Source organism: Plasmodium inui (genome assembly GCF_000524495.1).
Source record: "Plasmodium inui San Antonio 1 unplaced genomic scaffold supercont1.12, whole genome shotgun sequence".
NCBI classification, from domain to species: domain Eukaryota; phylum Apicomplexa; class Aconoidasida; order Haemosporida; family Plasmodiidae; genus Plasmodium; species Plasmodium inui.
In genome coordinates this window covers 308,729-331,335 of record NW_008481846.1, presented here as the reverse complement: position 1 = coordinate 331,335, position 22,607 = coordinate 308,729, and the positions used below count along the sequence as shown (strand labels likewise).

The 22,607-nt window shown below is 44.1% G+C and overlaps 1 protein-coding gene across 1 annotated transcript; it reads left to right on the top strand.

Moving 5' to 3' along the window:
- Positions 1-208: 208 nt before the first annotated feature.
- Positions 209-22,276, top strand: C922_03112 (hypothetical protein; the record flags this gene model as incomplete). Its single annotated transcript, XM_008818704.1, has 2 exons — positions 209-17,977; positions 18,080-22,276. 2 exons carry the CDS (start codon positions 209-211, stop codon positions 22,274-22,276), a joined length of 21,966 nt encoding a protein of 7,321 aa, XP_008816926.1.
- Positions 22,277-22,607: the final 331 nt, after the last annotated feature.

The following is a 22,607-nucleotide window of genomic DNA, read 5'->3' as shown; positions in this document are numbered from 1 at the left end:
TCTTTTCCATTTTGTGCACCCCTCGCGTAGTTACATGCCTCCCATTCGAGCGCGTTAATTAAAAAATTTGCTTAGTCCAAGTGATGCATTGAGCTCTTTTTTTTTTTTTTTACGGTCATGTAAATTTCGTCGGAGCGACTATACAGACCAATGCATGCACATATTTTTGTGCACGCCGTTTAACGACGCTTTGTGAATTTTAAAAAAAATGAAAACCCCACCGGAGAGGACAAAACTGTTGTGGTGCGAAGAAATCCTAAGCCACATCAGGGCAGGGAAAGGCTCCATTTGTAAAGAAAAAACTACTTGGACAGGCAGATCCAATCAGGAGGAAGAATCGCCACAAAGAAGGAGAAGAAGTAAAAGAGATTTCCTATACTTCGAACGTAACTGTGTTAAGCATATTCATAAGAATTGCTTCCTCCTGCAGAAATTGCTCCGTTATAAAGCGCATCCTGCGCGACGTAGAAGAGGTAATGAAAATTCCCCGTTAACCAAAATTGGACTGGTCACAAATGGAAGAAGCTGCGATGCTGTATGTGGGAAGGAAGCGAGGCATGTCGTGCACACAGATACGTCCGAGATGATGTGCACAGCCTCGGGAAGAAGCACCACGCGTACTACTGCCCTGAAGCACGGCATGGTGAGAAGACCATCCAGGGGCGTCCCCACGAGAGGACATAAACACACAGCCGATTTGGTGTTAACCGAGACCATCATCCTAACCCTGTTCGAACCTTCCTTGTTAAAAATTTCGTTAAAATATTTTAACCTCTTAACTGCGTCGATAGTGAATCAGATATTTCAGGAGGCGCTACACTTGGCTAGTTACAATTATGGTGAAGGTGGGGACCAGGAAGAAAGCGGAAAGAGCGTCTGCGTGGTTCCTGTGAATGTGACTAGAACAGGGATACAGACGACGACTGACCGAGGTGACACCAAAAGAAGGAAAAAAGGACAACACAAGGAGGAGAAGCGTATCGGTCCGCTGAGCGCACAGGACAGTGACACCCCTCCCATTCTGCACATTTACAATCTCATCAAGAAGTATAACATAAATGTCGAAGCTTATTTTTGCATGATATGCATGAATAGCATACTGTTTAGCAAGGATTCATTTTTTAAAAGTGCGATCGATTATTTTTTTAAGGAGGTGTTTCCTAAATCGGCCCACTGTTACGGGTACTTCGATGCGATCGTAACGAGGTACTTGAAGGAGCAGGATTCCCCACTGGTTGAGGGAGTAGCTTCCAGTCACGTGGGTGGCAGTCACGTGGAGGGCATTCCCGGAAGGAGCCCCATCAGATGCCCATCATTTAGTGCTTCCATCGCTCATTACTGCGTCCAGATGCTGCTCCTTTTTTGCCACCTGAGCTTGGAGAAGACGCTGGACAGAGCGTACCTGAATCTGTTGCCGGCAATTTTAAAGTGCAAACGGAGGAACCCTTTTTTTGAGGATTTAATTTATCTGATTTATTTGCACTATCATGGAATTGGGCGAACTGTCTTTGTAGAGGAATTTATGACCAGTCAGCTCGTTAGAAGAATGGATGTCACGCCTCGTGGGGGTAGTTCCCCCTTATTGGACTGCTCTATAGTGAATACACCTAACCACGAAGTGATTCACGACGCATCGCGAGATATACGACGCGTCTTACTAAAGCATCGATACGGCTTGCATAACTTGGACTACTTGCACGTGGAAAAGTTTCGAGTGCACAGAGAAGACAATGCCTGTGTGAAATTCTGCGTGGACATCGAATCAGTGGTGTATCCATCCTTTTGCATCAAAGGGATAGAATTGAGGAGGGCCCCGAAAGAAGGAAAAACCAAGTTTGTCCTGACGAGCAGGCTGAAGAGCATAATCGAAATGATGGTCACCAACATCTATGAAAACAGACCAACCATCCTGATAGGAAGTCAAGGTTCGGGAAAAACGTCCCTAATTAATTACATACATGAGAAAATATTTGAAAATGAAAAGGCGGAAAAACGAAATGTCATAAGTTTATACCTAGACGACGTGGTAGATTCTAAATCCATTTTAGGTATCTGGGAAAGCAATGAGAAGCGCTTCGAATTTAAGTTTGGCATCCTGGCCAGGGCTATGATGAGTGGAAACTGGATTGTGTTCGAAAATGTGAATAACATTTCTAGCAGTGTGGTAGAGAAGTTGTGCGAGCTGACTAGCAAGGGGCACATTTATTTGACCGAAAAGGGAGAGCACATTTACCCCCACAAGGACTTCCGTCTGTTCGCGACCATCACGGTGGGGGTCAGCAGCGATGGCGATGTTAGCCATGGTAGCAGTGTTAGCGGCCTTGGAAGTGTCTTCGGCCATGGCGGTGCGACGCGGCGCTCGAAGCGCCAACTGAGCGAGCTTGTCCGACTGAACCAGCGCCCAGGCCACCTGAGCAGCCTCTTCAACAAATGGCACACAGTGCACATCGGAAGCTACAGCGTGGAGGAAGTAGAAGAAATTGTGCGGAAAAAATTGAAGCACGCAGTGAACGAAAATTACAGGGGAGTAATTCTGCGGGGTTACTACAGCGTGAAGACCCTGCTGGAGAAGTACCCCCTGCTCAGAAGCATCAACCTGCACGACATGGTAAAAATTATCAAACGGGTTAAGAAAAGAAAAATATTTATGCACGAAAATGAGAAAACGAGGGCCATCCTGTTCCAAACGTGCAAGTCGATCCTCACGTCGCATGTACCGAATGGCAATTTGAGGGCCCACTTCCAGAAAAGACTGCTCAGAATATTCGACCTACAGGAAAAAAGCGTGACCAAGTGGTTACAATTGCACAGTGTTAATGACTACATGGAGCAATTTAACGAAACGTTGCGAAAGGAAAAGGGAAGGATTACCCTCCACTGTGAGAAAATTACGAGCCACTCCTTCCTGCTGACGTCCGTGCACAAATACATTTTGTACGAAATTATCGAAGGGGTCCACAATAAGGAGAGTATACTCCTCATAGGAGACACTGGAGTTGGAAAAACAGCCCTGGTGGATTACGTTGCCAAAATTTTTGGGAAAAAATTACTCGTTTTTGTCTTCAGCGAACAGTCTGAAGCGTCCGATCTTATTGGAAATTACTACCCATTCAATATAAGCGTAAAGGCGAATGAATTATTCGAAGAACTGAGAAGTCTGAATTGCCAAATTGGTAGGCACTTATGTATGAAGGAGGTAGATATGCTTTACCTCAAACTGAAAATCGTCTTGAGTGAGAAGAAATTTATCACCTTTTTAAACACCTGCCACAATTTTGCCAAATTTGTGGTCCAGAAATTTCAAAATGACTCCACCATTTTTGACATGCGCGTGGTGAAGAAGTACAGAATATTTCAGCACGACTGTCAAGGTGTGATCCATTTTTGGAGATCCGGTGGGGACAGAAGTTGGAAAAGAAGTCGGACACGTAACCGGGATGGTAATAACTCCCCAGCGTTGAAGCTCCGATTTGATAAGTTTTTTCAAAGGGGGGGAGAACAACAAAATGGAGGCCTAACCCAGAATAACTCATGTAAATCGCCCCCCCAGGAGGAGCAACACCAGGAAGAAGAGTCCAACTCAAACGCGAATGAGTTGATTTTCAAATTTCACGACGGCATCCTGATTGACTGCATCCGGAACGGTTACTGGCTCCTGCTGGACGAAATAAATCTCGCACAGACGGAAATTTTGCAACGGTTGCAGGGGTTAGTTGATTTGTCCAACAAACACTTCGATGTGGTGGAGAAAGGAAATGAGCAGGTAAAAATTCATCCCAACTTTCGTCTATTCGCGTGTATGAACCCTCCAGTCATCCCGAATTTGAAGAAGGGAAAGGGGAGCGTGGGGGGAGAAGCCAGGAAGAAGAGTAACAACGGGGGGGTACCGAACAGCGGAAAGGATGGCTCCCTCCACCAGAGCGACCACATCGACACGGACCAGGTGGACGATGTGGAAGAAGTAGACGAAGAGGACCACCACATCGACCTGTATAACAGTTCTGTATCATCCGGGAAGAAGGAACTACCTTCCATTTTACGGAACAAATTTACAGAAATATTTGTAGACGAAATATTACAGTACGACGATGTCGAAATGGTGGTTAAGCACATACTTAGGGAGGTCACTTCGGATGGGGGGTTGATAAAAAGCATCACCAACTGCTACCTCGAAGTAAAGAAAGAAAGTTTGAAAAATATGAACGGTACACAAAATAAGCCCATTTCTTTTTCCACCCGAAATTTAGTCAGGGCAGTACAGTATGCAGTCAACGTACATAAGAGAAAATTCAATCCGTTGCCGCTACACGCAGCTGTTAGAAATGGATTCGTGTGCAACTTCCTAAGCTCCGTCAGTGTGGATAATGAGAAAGTAATGGATCATATTTTTAATAAGCACTTCAAATGTGGCCAAGGAAAGAGTGCGCACCAGAGTGGAGGACCCCCAAATGACAAAAGCATGCAGATTGAAAAGAATGGTGTGATAAATTATGCCATGCTGGAGAACTACTATCAGTATAGATATTTCGACACGAGAAAGGGAATCACCACGGAGAGAAATGATCTGTCCCGCTTTGTAAAAAATTCGAGTGCTGCAAAAGGGGGAGAAGCGCAAACGGAGGGGCAGCAGCAAGGGCAGTCGCCGGTCGACCATCCCCGGGGAGGGGAAACCCAAACGAGTGCTCATGTGGACAAATACGCATGTGTAGAAAATAGCTGGATCCTTTGCGGAAGGGAAGAAATAAATCTTGTGAATATTCTGTCCAATTTTATAATTACGAAAAATGTGAAGGAAAACATCAGAAAGCTGGCGCTGTGTTTGAGTGGCTCCAAAACCCCCATTTTACTGGAGGGGAACACCTCTGTTGGAAAAACCTCCTTGGTGAATTTCTTTGCAGACATTACAGGGCACAAATTTGTACGGATAAATAATCACATGAACACAGACATAAATGAGTACTATGGGCAATTTGTTAATGACCCAAGTAGTGGAAATTTAATTTTTGAAGAGGGCGTTTTTGTCAAGGCAGTACGAAATGGCTACTGGGTTGTTCTAGACGAACTAAACTTAGCACCGTCAGAAGTTTTAGAATCACTGAACCGAATTTTAGATGACAACAAAGAGCTGTATATCCCTGAATTGAAGCGGTACGTTAAGGCACACAAAGACTTCATGCTTTTTGCAACTCAGAACCCAGCCAATAATAATAACTACCTCGGAAGGAAAGAATTGTCAAAAGCCTTTAGGAGCAGATTCATCGAATTTTACATCAACGATTTTGAAGAAAGTGAGTTGGAAATTATCCTACACAGACGGTGTGCCATATCTCCAAGTATTGCCAAAAGAATGATACGTGTTTTTGGCCAACTGAGGAGTGTCAAATCGAACTATAACTATTTTAATGATAATTTAATGACACTGCGTGATTTGATAAAATGGGGAAACCGATGCCCAAGAAGCAATGCGGATGCGTGTTTACAGGGATACTACGTCATTGCGGAGAAGCTAAGAAATGAGAAGGATCAGCGGACGGTTAAGGCTATTCTCAGTGAAAATTTTCTGCCCAAGGGGGAGGAACTCATCGTCAGGTATGAGGACGATCAAGATGTGCTCCTTTTGAAAGAGGCTTTCTGGAGGAAGATCTCACATCTGAGTGGATCTGCAGTTGTGGACGGGGGAGTGATCAGTACAGGGGAGGAAGAACTCCTCCAGCCGCCACGGGGAAGGTCCCACATTTTTTCACACGACGACGACGCGCGAGTGGAATATCTGAAGAATATGCACTTGGGCAAAAGCACAACCAGAATTTTGTGCCTGCTGTTAAAATGCTTCAAATATAAAGAATCCGCCCTGCTGATTGGAGAAACGGGGTGCGGAAAAACGACCTGTTGTGAGCTGCTAAGTTTCGTCAAAAATCAGAAGCTTAACATTCTAAACTGTAATGAAAGCACAGACGTATACGATATTATAGGTAGCTTAAAATTGGTGAGAAATAGGAAAGACAATTTCGAGAAGGTAAAGAAAAACTGCATTGAATTGTACAACGAAATATGGAGCCATTATGCGGACACTTTTGCAGCGAACTATTTAAGCGGCATAATATACGACCAAATTAGGGAAGTAAAGAAGGAAGACTTCCTTATATTCACATTATACCTACAGAAGAGATACCCCCTGAGCGAGTCCATAAAAAACAAACTACTCAAACTGGAGAAGTCCATAAATAATTTAAACTCCATTTTCACCTGGTTCGATGGCATTCTCGTTTCTTCTTTAAAAAAAGGAAATATTTTCCTGATGGATGAAATTTCGCTAGTCGAATCGGCAGTCATAGAAAGGCTAAACTCTGTGTTGGAATACGAAAGGACTCTATTATTAACAGAAAAAGGGGGGAAGGATATCCAAAATGTAAAGGCGCACGATGAGTTCTGCTTCATAGGAACGATGAATCCAAGTGGTGATTTTGGAAAAAAGGAAATCTCACAAACATTGAAAAATAGGTTCACAGAAATTTTTGTGCCACCCCTTGCTTACGACTCTGAGGATTACTACTTTTTAATTCTCAAGCAGATGAAGTTTACCAAAGTGAAGAGTCTCAAATGTGCCACGGCTGACTGCCTGCGCCGCCTCTTTCATCAAATCGGACAGAATAAATTCCTTACAAATGATGTCATCCTTTCGGTAAGGGACACTATTAAGTGGATTTCCTTCATGAATGTGTATGTGAGTAGACGGAAGGAGATATCCCTGCGGAGGGGGATCAACCCAACGAAGAGGACCCTCAGACGGTATATTGTGAGAAGTTTCTTCCACAGCGGTTTTCTCATACTGATAGACGGAAAAGAGGACACCAAGATGAAAGCGATTTTGAAAGAACTACTGCGGAGGAGCTTGCTAGACTGGGCTTCTTCCTCCCTTAATTGTAACCTGGCCAAGAAGGGGGCACAGAAAAGTAGGGAACTTGCCCTGGTGGAAGCCCTTTTCGACCAAAAATACCATTTTACGTTTAAAAGAAAGTACCTCCAGGTGAACGACTTTCGAATCAAATTTAGGAGAAAACTTACCACCCCATTTGCTGAGTTCGCACAAAATTGCCAATTCGTATTTGACACGCCAAACATTAAAAAGAATCTATTCAAAATTGTCAGAGCAATGCAGCTGGAGAGTTCTATCCTATTGGAGGGATCTCCTGGGGTCGGGAAAACGTGCATAATTAATATCTTGGCCAAATTGACAAATAATAAGTTGATCCGGATTAATCTATCCGAGTGCACCGACATTTATGACTTGATAGGGTCCTACTTCCCCATTAAGGATGAAAAGGGAAGAGGTTCCAGAGGTCCGACCGAAATGAAAGGAAGCAACCGCGTTCTGCATAGAGGAGGAAAGGAAGAAGGGGAAGAGCAAGGGGAAAAACAAACGGGAGAGCAAACAGCAGACCAACCATCTGGTGGAGGCGAAACCGCAGAACGCGACAAGTCCCCATTTCACTACTTTTGGAAAGACGGAAAACTGATTGAGTGCATGAAGAAGGGCTATTGGATCCTTATTGATGAAATAAATTTAGCTAACCAGCAAACCTTGGAGGGGATCAACTCCATTTTGGATCACAGGAAAGAAATATTCATCCCAGAAACGAACGATACGGTTAGGAGCCATCCGAATTTTCGACTGTTCTGTTGTCAAAATCCGTACAGCGAAGGAGGGGGAAGGAAGGGCCTCCCAAAATCCTTCCTGAACAGATTTTCCAAAATATATTTTGAAGAACTGAACGAGGAAGATTACCTCTGCATTGTACAGAGGCTCTATGGCAGCTGCATCCCCAAGGAGGACATACAAAAGATTATCAGCTTGGCGTTCGTGATGAAAAAAATAAACCCCCTCCTTAGGGACAGCGAGTGCTGGGTGTGGAACCTGAGGGATATTTTGCGAATTTGCAGATTTTTTCAGGCCAACGGGGGGAGAAGCGGTGGAACTGGCGCCGTCTGCGACAGCGTCTGTGGGGGGGGAACCAGCTTTGTCCCTATCTGCCATCTCCTCGTGTGTAGCCGGCTCACGTGCGCCGAGGATAGAGAAATCGTGCGCTTCGTTATAGCGAACGTGTACAGTGGCGGCAGCAGTAACCGTGAGACGTTTTTAAGAAGCCTCTCCGAAGCAACGTCCAGGGAGAGCCTGCTCGCATTTGTGAGGAGCACCGAAGTGAACCACATGCGCGCCTTTTACACAAATTTGTATTACCACGAGGCTAATCTTTGCGCGGCATATGAATGCAGAACTAAATCAGGCCCAGGAAAAATGAGAAAGATACCACGTCAAGTACCGCCATCCACCTTTCTCCTATCCAAAGACGAAAAAAATTACTACGCATGTGAAGCGGTGATAAGGTTAAGTATGCCAATTCTCTTAGTTGGAAAAAATAATTCCGGAAAATCCACCTTCGTTAACCAATTGGCGCACACATTTGAGAAGAAGCTATTCGAATTTTCGCTGACAAATGACATGGACACCTTCGACCTATTCGGTTGCTACGAACGCAACAGTCGGGACAATGTAATAAAGAAAGTGGAGAGAAAAATGCACAATTTGAATAATCTCCTTTTGAGAAACATTTTGAAAAACAAAAATTTGAAAAAATTTTACCACTCGTATTTTACCAAAGGGAAATTCCAACGTAGAATCAGACGAATGAAAATTAACGTCATGGTGAGATTAAATTATTTGGCAGAGGAATTCATTAATGCGTTGAGAAAGGGTGATGTCTCTGATGATGGTGCCCTCTCCGCTGAGAGGAACTACGTGCATTTTGTGCAAACCGGTATGAACACCACGACGATAATGCAGAATAAGTGGAGGAGAAGAATAAACCGAATTGAAGAAGCCCTCCTAGACATAACCAACCTTTTTGAAACGATTAGGAACAATCACATTAACGAAAATGTATATATTTACAATGAAGGGAATTTTATTAAAGCCATGAGGAAGGGACATTGGGTCCTTGTTAAGCATGTGCACCTTTCGACCCCCTCCCTTTTGGACAGACTCAACAGTCTCTTTGAAGAGAACGGATACATACTTTTACACGAATTCGGAAAGAAGAAAAAAATCAGGCCCCACAGAAATTTCCAGATCTTTTTAACGTTAAATTCGGAGGAGCATTACAAGATTAGTAAAGCGTTGCGAAACCGCTGTTTTGAGATTCACTTTGGGGGGCCCTATTCTGAGTATGTCGGGAACGCCGTAAATTTGTATGACCAATCGGGGGTCAGCGTTTTTGCCAGAGGTGATCCATCGACTTTCTTCCGCGGGACTGATACGGATCAAGAGAATCATGAGGAGGGGACACGATCGACACGTGCCGCTGGCGGTGAAGCTGCCATTTTTGAGAGGAACAATGCGCACGATGGGCAGAGTAGTACCAACCCTGACAGCAGCTTCGTCATGTCTGTGGCGAACATCTGCTTTAGCGAGGCGAAAGGCCTCGAGCTAGAGGTGAACGATGCAGAGGTGAGGGCCGAAGAAGAGGAGTATTTGAACCTCGTCAGGAAGGGAAACGTGCTCCACTACATGATGCAAGTCTTTTTGAAGAAGATTCAAAAGGAGGTGCGGGCTGGAATTCGGGACGTCGGCATAAAGCCCGCGGTTGCTGCTCCATTTGCAGACGGCCGTGGCGAAGATGTGAAGGCTGAAATGGTGACCCTCTTCTTTGACAAGGCAGATCTGAAGATGAACTGCACCAAGATGATGGATTACGTAAACTACTGCTTCGAGCGCTTCCGAAGCGTGAAAGGAGTGAGACCCACGACAGACATTATACATTTTTGTGTAGCCATATCGATGACGGTGTATTTGATGGAGCACATGCTCGGGGAAGAAGAGGTGACAGAGAAAAGGAAAAAAATCGCTCGCATGGAGCAGACAAATTGGAAGCGAAAGGACATGAAGTGGCACAGAAATTTTAAAATCCATCTGAACGCATTGCTAAATCATAAGTTCGAAAATCACTTTTACCATGTAGATAATTACATCATGTATCTGTGTAGCCACTTTTTACGGGTCAGAAAGAATCGAAGAGGTGGAGAAGAAGTTGTTTCTCCTTTTAAGAAGTGGGAGGAAATGTTTTCAAATTCATTTGTAAATTTTTACTGTCAAATGTATTCCAAGTTGAATGAGAAGACGCAATTATTTTTTTTCCCTTTTTTTGAATGTCTTCACAAATGCGTACTGAGGACAGTACTTAACATCAGAAGTGGGGTCCGTCATTTTGTAAAAAGAGGGAATCTTCAGGAGGGGCTTATACGAAGAATGAATTGTTCGAACAGATTCGCTCACAGGATTAAGTCGAGGCATTTTATTTACTTTTATTTTCATTGCTTCATTAATTATGTTAATAGCTACTACAGAAGTTATCGGAAGGAACGGAAGAGAGGCACCTTCGCCAACGACGCAGGATCGTCTTCCCCAGTTTACATAGCCAGAGAAATTGCACTGGTTAACTCGATGACTAAGCTCAAATTGAATAAACTGTTTTGCTACTCCGTGTATTGCTTTTTGGAAAATTTCTCCTACAATGACCTCTTCTACAGATATGAGCATCTTCTAAACATTAAAAATAGGATGGTCCTTAGGGGGGATTCAGACCAGGTACATATGGTGAAGTACCTCGATTTTATTACGAACAAAGTTATAAGGGGGAAGATCGACTACTTTGGTGTCATGCGGGACTTTGTGTTTGGTTGGATTGGCTCCATTGGCGGAGGGTGTAGCGGAGACTCGCTGGCCGCTTCCAGGGATGCACTTAAACCACTGCCCGCCGTGAGGAAACTGCTGCTGGCCGTGGTAGACCCAAAATTGGCGAAGCGGCAGTACCTGTTTGAGGCGTTTCTCAAGTGGAACCTGAGCTACCAGTACTTTGAAAGTTACCGCCACTTTGGAAGCTCGCAATACGTTGCAAATTGCCAACTCCCTGGAGAAGAGGGGCCCGCCGCGAAATCAACAACGAAGAAGAAGCGCCGCGTCTGGATGCTAACGAACAAGTTCCTAATGCATGTAGAGGAGGTACTCTTCCAAATGACTCAGCGTGGAAGGAGCTCCCAACAGGACGAAGACGCTTTCAGTTATTACCTCTTTGTATATCTATTCACTTTCGATAAGCTATGCAACTTCAAGAATGATGTTGTGTACGTTAAGATTATCTTCCTGGTTGACGCCGTGAAGTACGCATTTAGGTGGGACAAGTATTTCAAGCAGAATTGCAGGTTGATGAGATTTTTACTAAAGGCAAAAAGGGCAGCTGTGCGGAGCGAATTGCATGCCCCCCCTGATGCGGAGATCCAAACAGGTAGCAACTTGGACGGAATTGAAAACTCTCCGTTGTACGACCTAAACAGAGTGAAGGAAAAAATGAGATGGTGGAGAAAATCTGCTAGCCAAGAACAGATGATTGTGCTGACTCCATCAATTGAGTACTTCTCCAACGGATGGGTAAAAAACATATTCGAAATTGTTAATAATATATTTATAAGTCATTTTGTGAAATGGGTGAATCTGGGCAGATACTACTACGCCATGGAGCATCGCTCCGTCTGCGGTGTGGAAGAGGGTAGGAGAATAAGTCCATTGTTCAGCTTCCTTCCTGATGGGGAAGAGGGAAGAAATGTGGATGATGATGTGGAAAATCTTCTTATACAAACCAAATCCTTCTCATACGCTTTAAAAGTTTTACAGAATGATCATCCAAAGGTAAAACACATGGAAAAATTAATTATGGGCAGTTTGGCTACCAAAAAGGAAGTGATACATTTGGATGTATTTACGTCGACGGAGGGAGTACAGCCGATGGGGGACTACCAAAATGAAGAAGGGATTGAGCAGGATGGACCCAGGGACCTCCCACGAAATGGAGAAAAGTCCGACGGAAAAGGAAGACAACTGTTCTTTCACTATCAGTTTATCATTTTTAACATAGCCTTGAAGTACTTACAAAACGCATTTGTCTATTTTCTAAACACGTACATGTGGTTGAAGTGGGAGCAGCTGTATTACCAAGCGGGGGGTGCACAGAACAAAACTGTGGAGGCGAACCCCCTAGGGGAAGCTTCCCACAGTAGGCCCATAAGCAACACCGTAGAGCGCGTAAAAGGGGACATAAAACGAATGTACAATTACCTGTGCGGAATGGAAAAAACCATATTTCTGCAGGAAGAGAAAATCGAGGTGCTGAGCTTGCTGAAGGAGAAGTATGGGAGGCTGGAATGGGCCCAGCAACAGGGACGGCAAAACGACGCCAAAGATGCCCCAAGAAATGCCCCTCAAAATGGCGCGCCCAAGGGGCAAACCACCCCCTTCGAGCTCCAGGTGACGTTCTCCATCATGGAGGAATTTCTCAACCTGCTTTACTGCTTCCTAATGAATGTGTATCTGGTGAGGGACAAAAGTTACGACTATGCAAAGGAAGATGTTAATCGCGTCCAATTTGGCCATAACGGGGATGAGACGAATTATTCACGTGGCTTTTATAGCGAACGGTGTGGAGCATATCGGGGGGAGTCCCAACAAAATTGCACGAATGTGCATCACCCAGGTTTGTCCCACTCCTGGGATAGTAATAAAACGATTGGGCCTGCCACGGATGATCAAAAGGGGACGCTTATAAAGAGACATCCTCACTGTGCTGCTGCTCTCCATGAAACGAAACCAAACAACATAACTTACGAAGGGTACACCCTATTTAGAGACATCTATGTGAACAAATGCTTCGACGAGACTAGCACATTCGGGCTGTATCCATACGTGTCATCATCCTTGGTGAACAGAACGGTCATATTCGATTCAGTTGTGAGCGTATATCAGGAGCTGAGAAGAAAGAAGGTTACCCTGTCTTATTTAAAAATGAGCAATTTTATCTTTCGGAGCTTGAAAAGGAGTTATCACCACTATGTGGAAAGGGCGGCACCTGACGCAATGGTGCCGCCTAACGTGATGGTGCCAACTGATGCCTGCCCCGGAGAAGAAACCTTTTGGACTATTAAAAGATCAGTGAACAGCAGAGGGCAAAGCAGCACGCGCCACTATTTCGCGTTCCACGCAATGACCATACTTTTTAATATCCTAAACGGTGAAGCGTTAAAAGGGGAAGAATCCAAGAGGGACCGATTGCTCCTGTACATTCTTGAACTTTTCCGCTTTATCATAGATGACAGATGGAAAAAGGCATCCCCCGAAATGTTACTGCACTTGTTGGAGATACACAAATGTCTACGCAGCTTGAAAGATAAAGTTCGTCATCTTGAAAAAATCCAAAAGTATGTCTTTGCAATGCTGTTTATTCTGTTTCGATTCATTTTAAGAAATTTGCAGAGCCACAATAATGCAGGAGCTGAAAGGGGATCCTCACTAAGCGCTAGCGAGGTGATACCCAAGTCACATGATTCTCCTTTCCGAGATACCCTCCAGCAGAGACATCCCTCAACGGGTGATTGTTTGCCTGCAGAATATACCATAGGGCACTCAGAAAAATGCATAAACGAACCAATCTTAACATGTGAACACATTGAAGGGATAAATGGTGAACCAAGCGAAAACACCGAAGAGTTGTACAGCTCGATGTATGACCTCTTGGGGAAGACGAACAAGGAGGTGCGACAGATGCTGTATCTCCTCTTTCCGGATCATCTCATCGCAGTCGATTTGACGGAGAAGTACCAAGAGAAAGAGTTCCTTTTTTCCCTGGGCTGCCTCTACATTTCGCACTATTTCCTAAACGTTATTTGCACCCAAGTGAGGAAAGAAATTAAGAACATTTTCAAACATATGGAGGTGAAAAGTTACCTGGACAAATCAGTTGCATCGTTGAGGGAAGAAATCTATATAGGTGCCCAGCACAACATGTACACGGAGAAAGTGAACCCATTTGCGCAGGTGTCCTATGGTGATTTCATCAAAATGAGGAGGAAGAAACAGTTGAAAGGGCACATAAAAAATATGAATATTAATCTGCCGCTACTACCGAATCTTTTACAGAATATAAAGAAAGGAAAGAGAAGAAAATTGGAAACTTTTTTATCCCGATGTGAAAGGAACAATAACCCATGTTCCTACTTCATCAAGGGGTACATAAGTAAAAACAGCGCGAAGAACATGCACACATTGTACTTAGAATTAAAAAATGAGCACAAGGAATTTATAAAGAACTTGCTACCCCTGGAGAGTATAGAAAATAATGTTCTGTTGGCTCTGATCAATTCGGACGATTTGATTAACCCTTCGCTTATAAACACGTGCCTCAATTTTGTACACCATGTAAGGGAGAAGTACAGTTTGGTATCAAAGTTTGCCCAGGCCATTACGCATTCGGTCAGTGTGCTCATACACGCAGTGCACGGGGTGAATTTCGCTATACTGCGAAGTAAGCAAAGTGGAGAAAATGGAAAAATGGAGAGAAGGACAACACCCCCTCGAGGCATCCTCCAACTTGACCGAAAAGGAAGCAAGAAGAAAGATTTCTACAGGTGTATTAAATTCCCGCTCAATTTTAACAAAATTTTGAATCTAAAAAAAAATTGCTATGAAAGCCAAATTGATGATGTGGAGTACCTCCACTTCGTCACGAAGATGTTAAAGAAACCGAAGAATATTTCCACACAGTTTGACGTCGCATCCCTGCTCCCTCTGCTAAAACGGATGTGCAGACAGATTGTCATTTTTAATGAGAAAGACGAGATGGACAACATGAATGAGTTTTTGAAAATTGATCAATTTAAGAGTAGGACCGCCAAGGAGATGCAGCAAAGTTTGGTTGACCGGGATTTTATAGAGAAGAACATCGAGAAGGAGCTGGACAATGTGTTTTACTCGCAGGAGTATTTTTCGACCAAGGCTGGAGTCACATCCGTTGAGTGGGGTACCACGGGTGTTGGAAGCGGGGAGGAGAGCTGCGAGGAGGGCAGTAAAGAGGAGGACAGAAAAGAGGATGGCATCGAAGAGCCTGATCGGGAATGTGGCCAACGCGATACCATAGAACGTGACGCGAAAGAAATAGAAATAGAAAAGCCAAACGAACCGCATTTCAACAGAGTTATTTACAAAATGGCGAAGTTATTCAAGGGGGGAAAGTACACCAACGGGAAAAGAACCCCCCGAAGTGAAATTGAAATAACGAAAAGGAGCATACGGCACACACTGAATATGCTCATAAGGCTGAATTGCGGGGAGGACTTCATTCGGAAGGATCCAAACTCTGGGGCGAAAAAAAAACGCGTCACTTCCGCTCAAACAAGGGAAGAACAAAACGGATTCACCTTCCTCTTGAGGAAGAAGAATGAAGAGAAGAGGCTCCTCCTTTTTACACTTAACATGTTGACCCAATTTAGCGACTTGACAAAATATAATAACAACAAATTTGCAATTTTTAAAAAAAAAATAGCCGAGTGTTTGCAAAACTGTAGGAACAAAAATCAAGTATATATAAATAACTATGTGAACCTGCTGGACGATAACTTCATGGAGTATATTTTCAGCGCGCTGAACGACTTGTGCTATTTGCTGATCAATTTGAAGAAAGAATTTGTACCCATTTACAACGAAAGCGGGAATATCAATGTGCTGAGTATACTCAATGGCATTAATAACATACTAAGTATCTCCATTCACAACATAGAAAGTGAGATAGAGAAGATAATTCATAAACTGGAACACCTGGTTAGTCTCCTCCTCTCAATCAAGAATGACAATTATGTAACCTTTGATGAGGTCACCATGAGGAGAGTCAGACAGGTCATGCGGAATAGGGCGCCGGAGGAGCTGCTAATCTATACCGTTTACTTCAGGCTCTACAAATTGAAGAGCGTAAAAACTATTCGGAAAAACCTAAATAGGAAAATTGTGAAAAAGAGGACACTCAGTTTGTTGTCCTATATGTTCTACCTTTGCTACGACGATACAGAGGGAGGTGAACACTTCAGCAGGGCCTCCAACAGGGTGAACATCACCCAGGGAAGTTCCATTGGCAGTGGAAGAACCCTTACCCAGGATAATCCAAATAATTGTAATAATCCCCCCCACTTGGAGAATCTTGCCAAGGTCAAAATTGTGAAGACATTCGAAACGCTGGTCATCTTCTTAAGGGAGTCCATGGTGGGAGAATTCCCTGCGCGACTAAACCTGATAGATTTTATCGCCCATCTGTTTAGGAACTCTGAAAGGAAGAGCGAAAGGATGATGAGCAATGTGTTTTCAAATGTGTATAGGTACATGCGAATATATCTGCCACTTATAAAAAAACGAATCGAAGATTCTAAGAGATATTTTGACGTCCAGCTGAAGAGCGCTTTAGAAAAAATGAACTTGGACTTGGTCGATCTGGAGGCGTACAAGTGGTCCATCATGAAGTTAAAAACGAAAATTGCCTACTTCGCCAAGTTGTATTTTCAGCAGATCAGCGTTACCGTGGATAAGCTCATATTTCAGAATGGTCCCTCCTTTGGGTCGGAAGGGAAAGGGCGGAGTCGTCCAAGTGGTGCCAATAGTGCGAATGCGGCGAATGGGGCGAGTTCCACTTTTGCGCAAAAAGGCGTGGACACGTTGGCAGACCCACGCGGAGACCAAGTGAGCCCCGATGTGCACAGCTCAAGCGGCTGGTCTTCTCCTGAAGAGGAGCAGCAGAATGGAGACGCTATTGATTCATCCGAAGAGGATGAAAGGGAAACAGTTTGTCAGAACAACGCTGTTAATGAGGAGGAGAACGACACGACTACCCCTGCGGGGGAAAGGCAAAACCGGTTCCACGACCAACTGAACAAATTGAAAGAATCCCTAACCCGGCTGAGAAGAAAAGTAAAAACGAAAAAACCATTGGACGAATTTTTAACAAACATGGATCTTCACAACAGCTTTGAAGATATTTCCCAAAATTACGTCGCCGAGGTAAGAAACGTATTAAATGTGCAATGCAGAGATGCTGGCATAAATCAGAAGAAGAGGTGGATCTACATACTGAAGCACTTCCTCACCAAGAAGTTAAACATACCCGCGTTGAATAACTTAGACAATTTTAATTTCTTCTCGAGCCTTTTTCAAAATGACGTACAGTTTTGTGACAGTACTAGGGGTAGTTTATTTCTCCTGGAATATCGCTGTCCTGAGGAAATTTTGGCCGAGCTGAAAAATTGCCTAACGTATATGATCGAGCAGGATGACACGTTAAACGATGAGGAGGTGAAAAATAAACAGATGAAGCAAGCAACTGAGGATGTGCTCCTCATGGGAGAGCAACTAAAGAAAGACTTAAAGAGAAACAAACTATACACTCTCCACTTTTTAGACGACATAAATGACATTCTAAATCGTAGTGAAGAAAAAAACGCAGAAATTCTGCATCTGACCATCTATATAAAATCTCTAAGTATGCATCAAGACATGGCAAATGATGAGGTCCTGTACTACCTTTTCAATTCCACCATCTGTGAATACTTTAACTTGAGAAAAGAAGTTAACATTTTTTACCGTCATTTTGTGTGCTACTACCTACTGGTGACAACCCTCCTGTGTGAGAAGAGATATGGACTGGATTATATTCTTGTCGACTTTTCCATTTTTGAGAAGTTTTTGGAAAGATGTAACCTCGTCAAGGGTGCACTATTGCAGGTTGTCAGCAGCGGTCTCGGTGCAACAGGGTCTAAGGTGGACCGAGAGCGAGCTAGCAATTTCTTCAGAAGCGCACTCAAGTGTGTTTATCAAATGGCGTACATCACGCACAGCTCAAACGAGTTCAGAATGTTTAACTACTTTAGAAATGGGTACACTTCCAACCGGGGGAGCAGGTTAGAAGAATTGGATTTCGCCCATCCCTCCATGAAACTCCGAATGAACGTCCATTTTTTGGAGTGCCTCAACACGTGCGTAAAATTTTTGAGAGACAACTTGAGTGAAATGTTTGCCCTGAATGTGGCTCCCTATTTTAAGGAGAAGATTCACACGCAGGTGGCAAAATTAGTTGGTCTCTTTTACCAGATGAAAGGTGTTTTACCAGGGGTCACAGCGCATTGTGAGTGGACATCATCATCCCCCTTTCCCTTTGGAAAGGACCCGAAGCAGTATTGGGATAACCACCCCACACAGGAAGATGAAGTACAAAAACTGAACGATCAAATGTGCCGCTTCATAAGCAACGTTGTGCAGAAAAAATCTATCATATATATTCGGGGGGACTACCCAGATTTCCAGAATCCAAAAAATGTGAATCAAATGTACTGCATGAAGGAGATGATCCAAATGTACTTAACACTTCAGACTAATTATGATGTGCTTAGGGGAAGCGAAAAAGAGAGCAAGTCAATCAAAGTATTTCACTATCTCAACAAGAATCTGTTTTACTTTACCAAGTGTGTCCTTGTGTACATGCTCGATATATTTCTGGGCTTCTCAAACGTGTCTCTTTACTTCCTAAAAGTCCTGAAAATTTTGTACACCAAGGGGCTCTGCAGGGAGGTGTCAAACGGGAAGGACGCGGTGAAAGAGGCAAAGGAGAAAGAGGAGGTTTTCCACAAAGTGGACTTCTTACAAGGAATAGGGTTAGGAGAAGGGAAAGGAATTAAAAATATTTCTAACCAAGTCGATAATGAAGATTTAGATAACATTTACAATGAGGACGAAAAAAATTTCAGTCAAGATGAGGACAACTTTGATGAAGAAGCGATTGAGGCTACTTACAATTTTGAAAAATTCTGCGAGAAGGAATTAACCGGAGGTGAGCAACAGGGCGGTGAGGATAACTCCCTCAAGTTAGAAAACGAGCAGAATAATTTAGACATGCAAAGAGAGCGACAAAGGAAGGAGGAAGAGAATAACAATAATAATAGTACCCACAATGAAGCCAACAAGAGGGATGGCGAGAAAAATGAGGCAAGCAACTCCGAGGCCGACCCACTGAGTGCAAATGAGCAGCAACACCCTATCGATGATGTCCTCGAAAAGAACAATAGCGACCAGTGGGATGTAAGTGAACGCAGCGGCGCGTTGAAGGATGCATTGAAGGGTGACGACCAGGGGGAAATTGACGCGGAAAAGGAAGAAGAAGCTAGTAGCAACGCGGGCAGCGAAACGGCCGAGAAAGAGAGACACCCGGCGGATGACCCAAATAGGGAAGCGAAAGAACCCGAACAACCTCTACAGGGGAACCGAACGGACGAGCCCTCCAGCGGATCCCTCAATGACCAGAAAACGGTCAATGTTGATAATGATGGTGAAGGGGACACCAGTGAATTTCCAAAGGGAGAACAAAATGACAATTCCGATTTGATCAACCAGCAACAAGCTGGTAATCAAAGCGCAGATCACCCGGATGACCCGAAGGGTGAAAGGAATGAACTGCTAAATGCAGGGAGCCACGAAATGAACAACGAATTTGACTTTAATTTGGACTCCAATTTTGAAATAGAATCGAGCGACTTTTCCAGAAGCTGCAGCGAAAGGTCCTTTGGGAGCAGGGAGGAAGACTTCGACGCGCACTCGGATGGGGAGATGGGAAAGGAAGATCAAGCCACTGCTGCGAATAGGGAAGAACGCGATGCGAGCCGAAGGAACGAATGTGAATTAAGCGAACAGGATCCAGGAGAAGTCGACATCCGCCACGAAGTAGAAGAGTTGGATGAGAATGCTTCCGACGGGGGCGAGGCCGCAGAACACTCCGATGACCCGTATGATGGGGATCAGTCGGAGATGGAGCAGCTGGACCAGATGGACCAATTCGATACGGATAAGCGTGCGAATGACCGAAGGGGAAAGGGGTTCAAGAGCGGTCAGATAGAACCGCAGGAGGGGCAGACAGACCCCGCTGAAGAAGAAAAGGAGAGCGCCGATGGCGCGGATGGCACGGAGGAGAGGGGCGACGGGACGCTCCCCCCAGATGATGGGAAAGTCGATGATGAGGATGGAAAGCAGTCTGGGGACCAATCTGGAGACCAATCTGGAGACCAATCTGGAGACCGAACTGATGACCATATGGATGACCAATCTGTGGACCAACCTGTCACCCAACTTTGTGAAGAGCCAACCGCAGAAGCCTGCAAAGAGACAGATTCTCCCGCTGAGCCACAAAGTCGCAATGAGTCGGTTGAGGAATCAGAAGGGGGGACACCCATGGAGCACACACACAGCAGCGAGGTGCAAGTCCAAAGGAAGCCAACCAGACCAGGTGAAGAGAACAACGAACGTAGAGACAATATTGGGGAGACTGTCAAAGGGGACATTACCGCAGAGGAAGAAATTCCAGATGAGTACCAAGTTGAAAAAATGCGTAACTCACCCCCATCGGGGCATATCGACTCGGAGAAGGACCACCACGAGATGGACAATACTATACACAATTTGGATAACAGACGAATTAGTAACGAACAGGCGTTCCAAAAATGCGAGGATGCAGAAGCGGACGTTACAAATAGGCAGAGCGAGAGGGACGGAAGTAGCCGCCGAGGGAAGAGCCACCAGAAGGACAACAACGATGATGAAGGGACCGGTGCAAACGACATTTCATTTTCAATTGACAAGTGCAACATATATACAAAAAATTTTGTCGACATAACGAATTTTATCGAAAAAATAAATCAGCGGTTGATGAGCATGGGTAGGGAGAACGATTCGGTGGAGGAGAAGGAGAAAGAGAAGGCGACGGCGAGGGAAGATTCCCAAACGGTGAAAGGAAATTCTAACGTAACGAAAGAGCAACATGATAGAAGTAAGGATGAGGAAAAGATTTGCGGAGACATGGTCATGGATTTTGTCAGCACAGGGGAAATGCAGCCCGTGGAACGGATGAGCGAGAGGGATGCCCAGGAGGGGAAGCCAAATGAGAAGCAGGAGGAGGACACACGCCAAGGAAATGAAGAAAAAAGTACATATTCGAACGAGGTGAATGCGAAGAGGGCTTCAAGTGAGAGGAAAGACATGATGGATATGAATAGCAGAGGAGATGACTCAGAGGAGGGAGATAAGGCGGACCACTTGGAAGGCCAATTTGAGGACCAATTCGAGGACCAATTTGTGGACCAAAGGAGCGACTTCCCCTCGACGGACAACGGATCGATCGACAGAGCCAGAGACGTTGCCAGGGACCCGTACGAAACAACCTTCGAGGAAGAGGCCAACAACGATGTGGAAATCGCCCAAAAGGAAGAAAGTATCCATTATTCCGAGAAAAATTTGCAAGCGCGAAAAAGGGACGAAAAAGAAAACGCAAAAAGAGACGAAGGCTATTATAAAGTGCATCGAAATGAAAAGGCGCTGGAAAGGGAGTACGTAGAAGACGGGGATGGGGAAAATGCTGACGAGAAGATGGTGAACGGTGGAGAAGGAGCAACGGCATTGGAACTCATTAACCAACAGGTGACCGAAGAGTATGAAGAAATATACGACCAAATAAACAACGAAACGGAAGTGATGTCGAGTCAGCTGTGTGAGCAATTAAAAATAATCCTCGAACCAACGGTGCGGAATAAGTACCAAGGGGATTACAAGTCGGGAAAAAAATTAAATATAAAAAAATTAGTAAACTATTTTGCCAGCGATTTCCGAAATAATAAAATATGGAAAAGACGAACCAAATTGAACAAACGAGATTACAACATCGTCATCGCAATTGATAATACAAAAAGTATGAAAATAAATAACATACAAAAAATGACATTAAATGCTATATTTTTAGTGGCCAGAGCGTTTGAAAAATTACAAGTGGGAAGAATTGGCATATGTTCCTTTGGAGAAAATGATAATGCAATTAATGCAAACAATGTTGTATGCTCCTTGAGGAATAGCCTTAATAAACAGGATTTTTTAAAAATCTTAAATCATTTCCAATTTAATCATGACACGAAGAATTCTTTCGATAATGCCATGTTGAATGCGCTAAAGATTTGCAATTATATCTTTAAAAACACACATAGCTCTACTCCGCAAAATGGAGGGAAAAATGTAGTAAGCCATTTAATGCTCATAATCAGTGATGGAAGATTTAACAAGAGTACTGTCAAAGCGGAGATTTTCAAATGTATACAAAATAATTTCATCCCAGTCTTGATGATTATCGATACACAGCTATCCAATAATAAGGCACAGTCCATTTTCAATTTGAAACAAACATTTTACAAAGATAATAAGCTCCATATAGTTCCCTACCTGCACGACTTCCCCTTTCCGTACTTTGTCGTCGTCAATGACATAAATGAGATTCCCACTCTCATGTGTGATATTATAAGGCAATGGTTTCAGACGCTTAACAGTAGGTAGAGTGGAGCAGCGGGCGTATGGGAGAGCGCACGAGTGGAAGAGAAGACAAGTGGAAGAGCAGACGAGTCGAAGAGGGGGTGAGAGAGACACACTTCCCGGGACACCAGCCAAAATGGTATGATGAGTGAAACGGTGCAGCCATGGCTGATGTTGCTTCAACACGCATAACTGGTGTCGCCCTATGGGAGGCATAACTGCACACACGTCCCGCACCGTAAGACAGTACCAACTTTGTCCGTTGCGAAACCTCCCTGGGGAGTAAAAATCCAAGTGAGCAATTTGTCCACACATATATACAAGATGTGAACGTTTTTAGAAGAAGCGACATCTT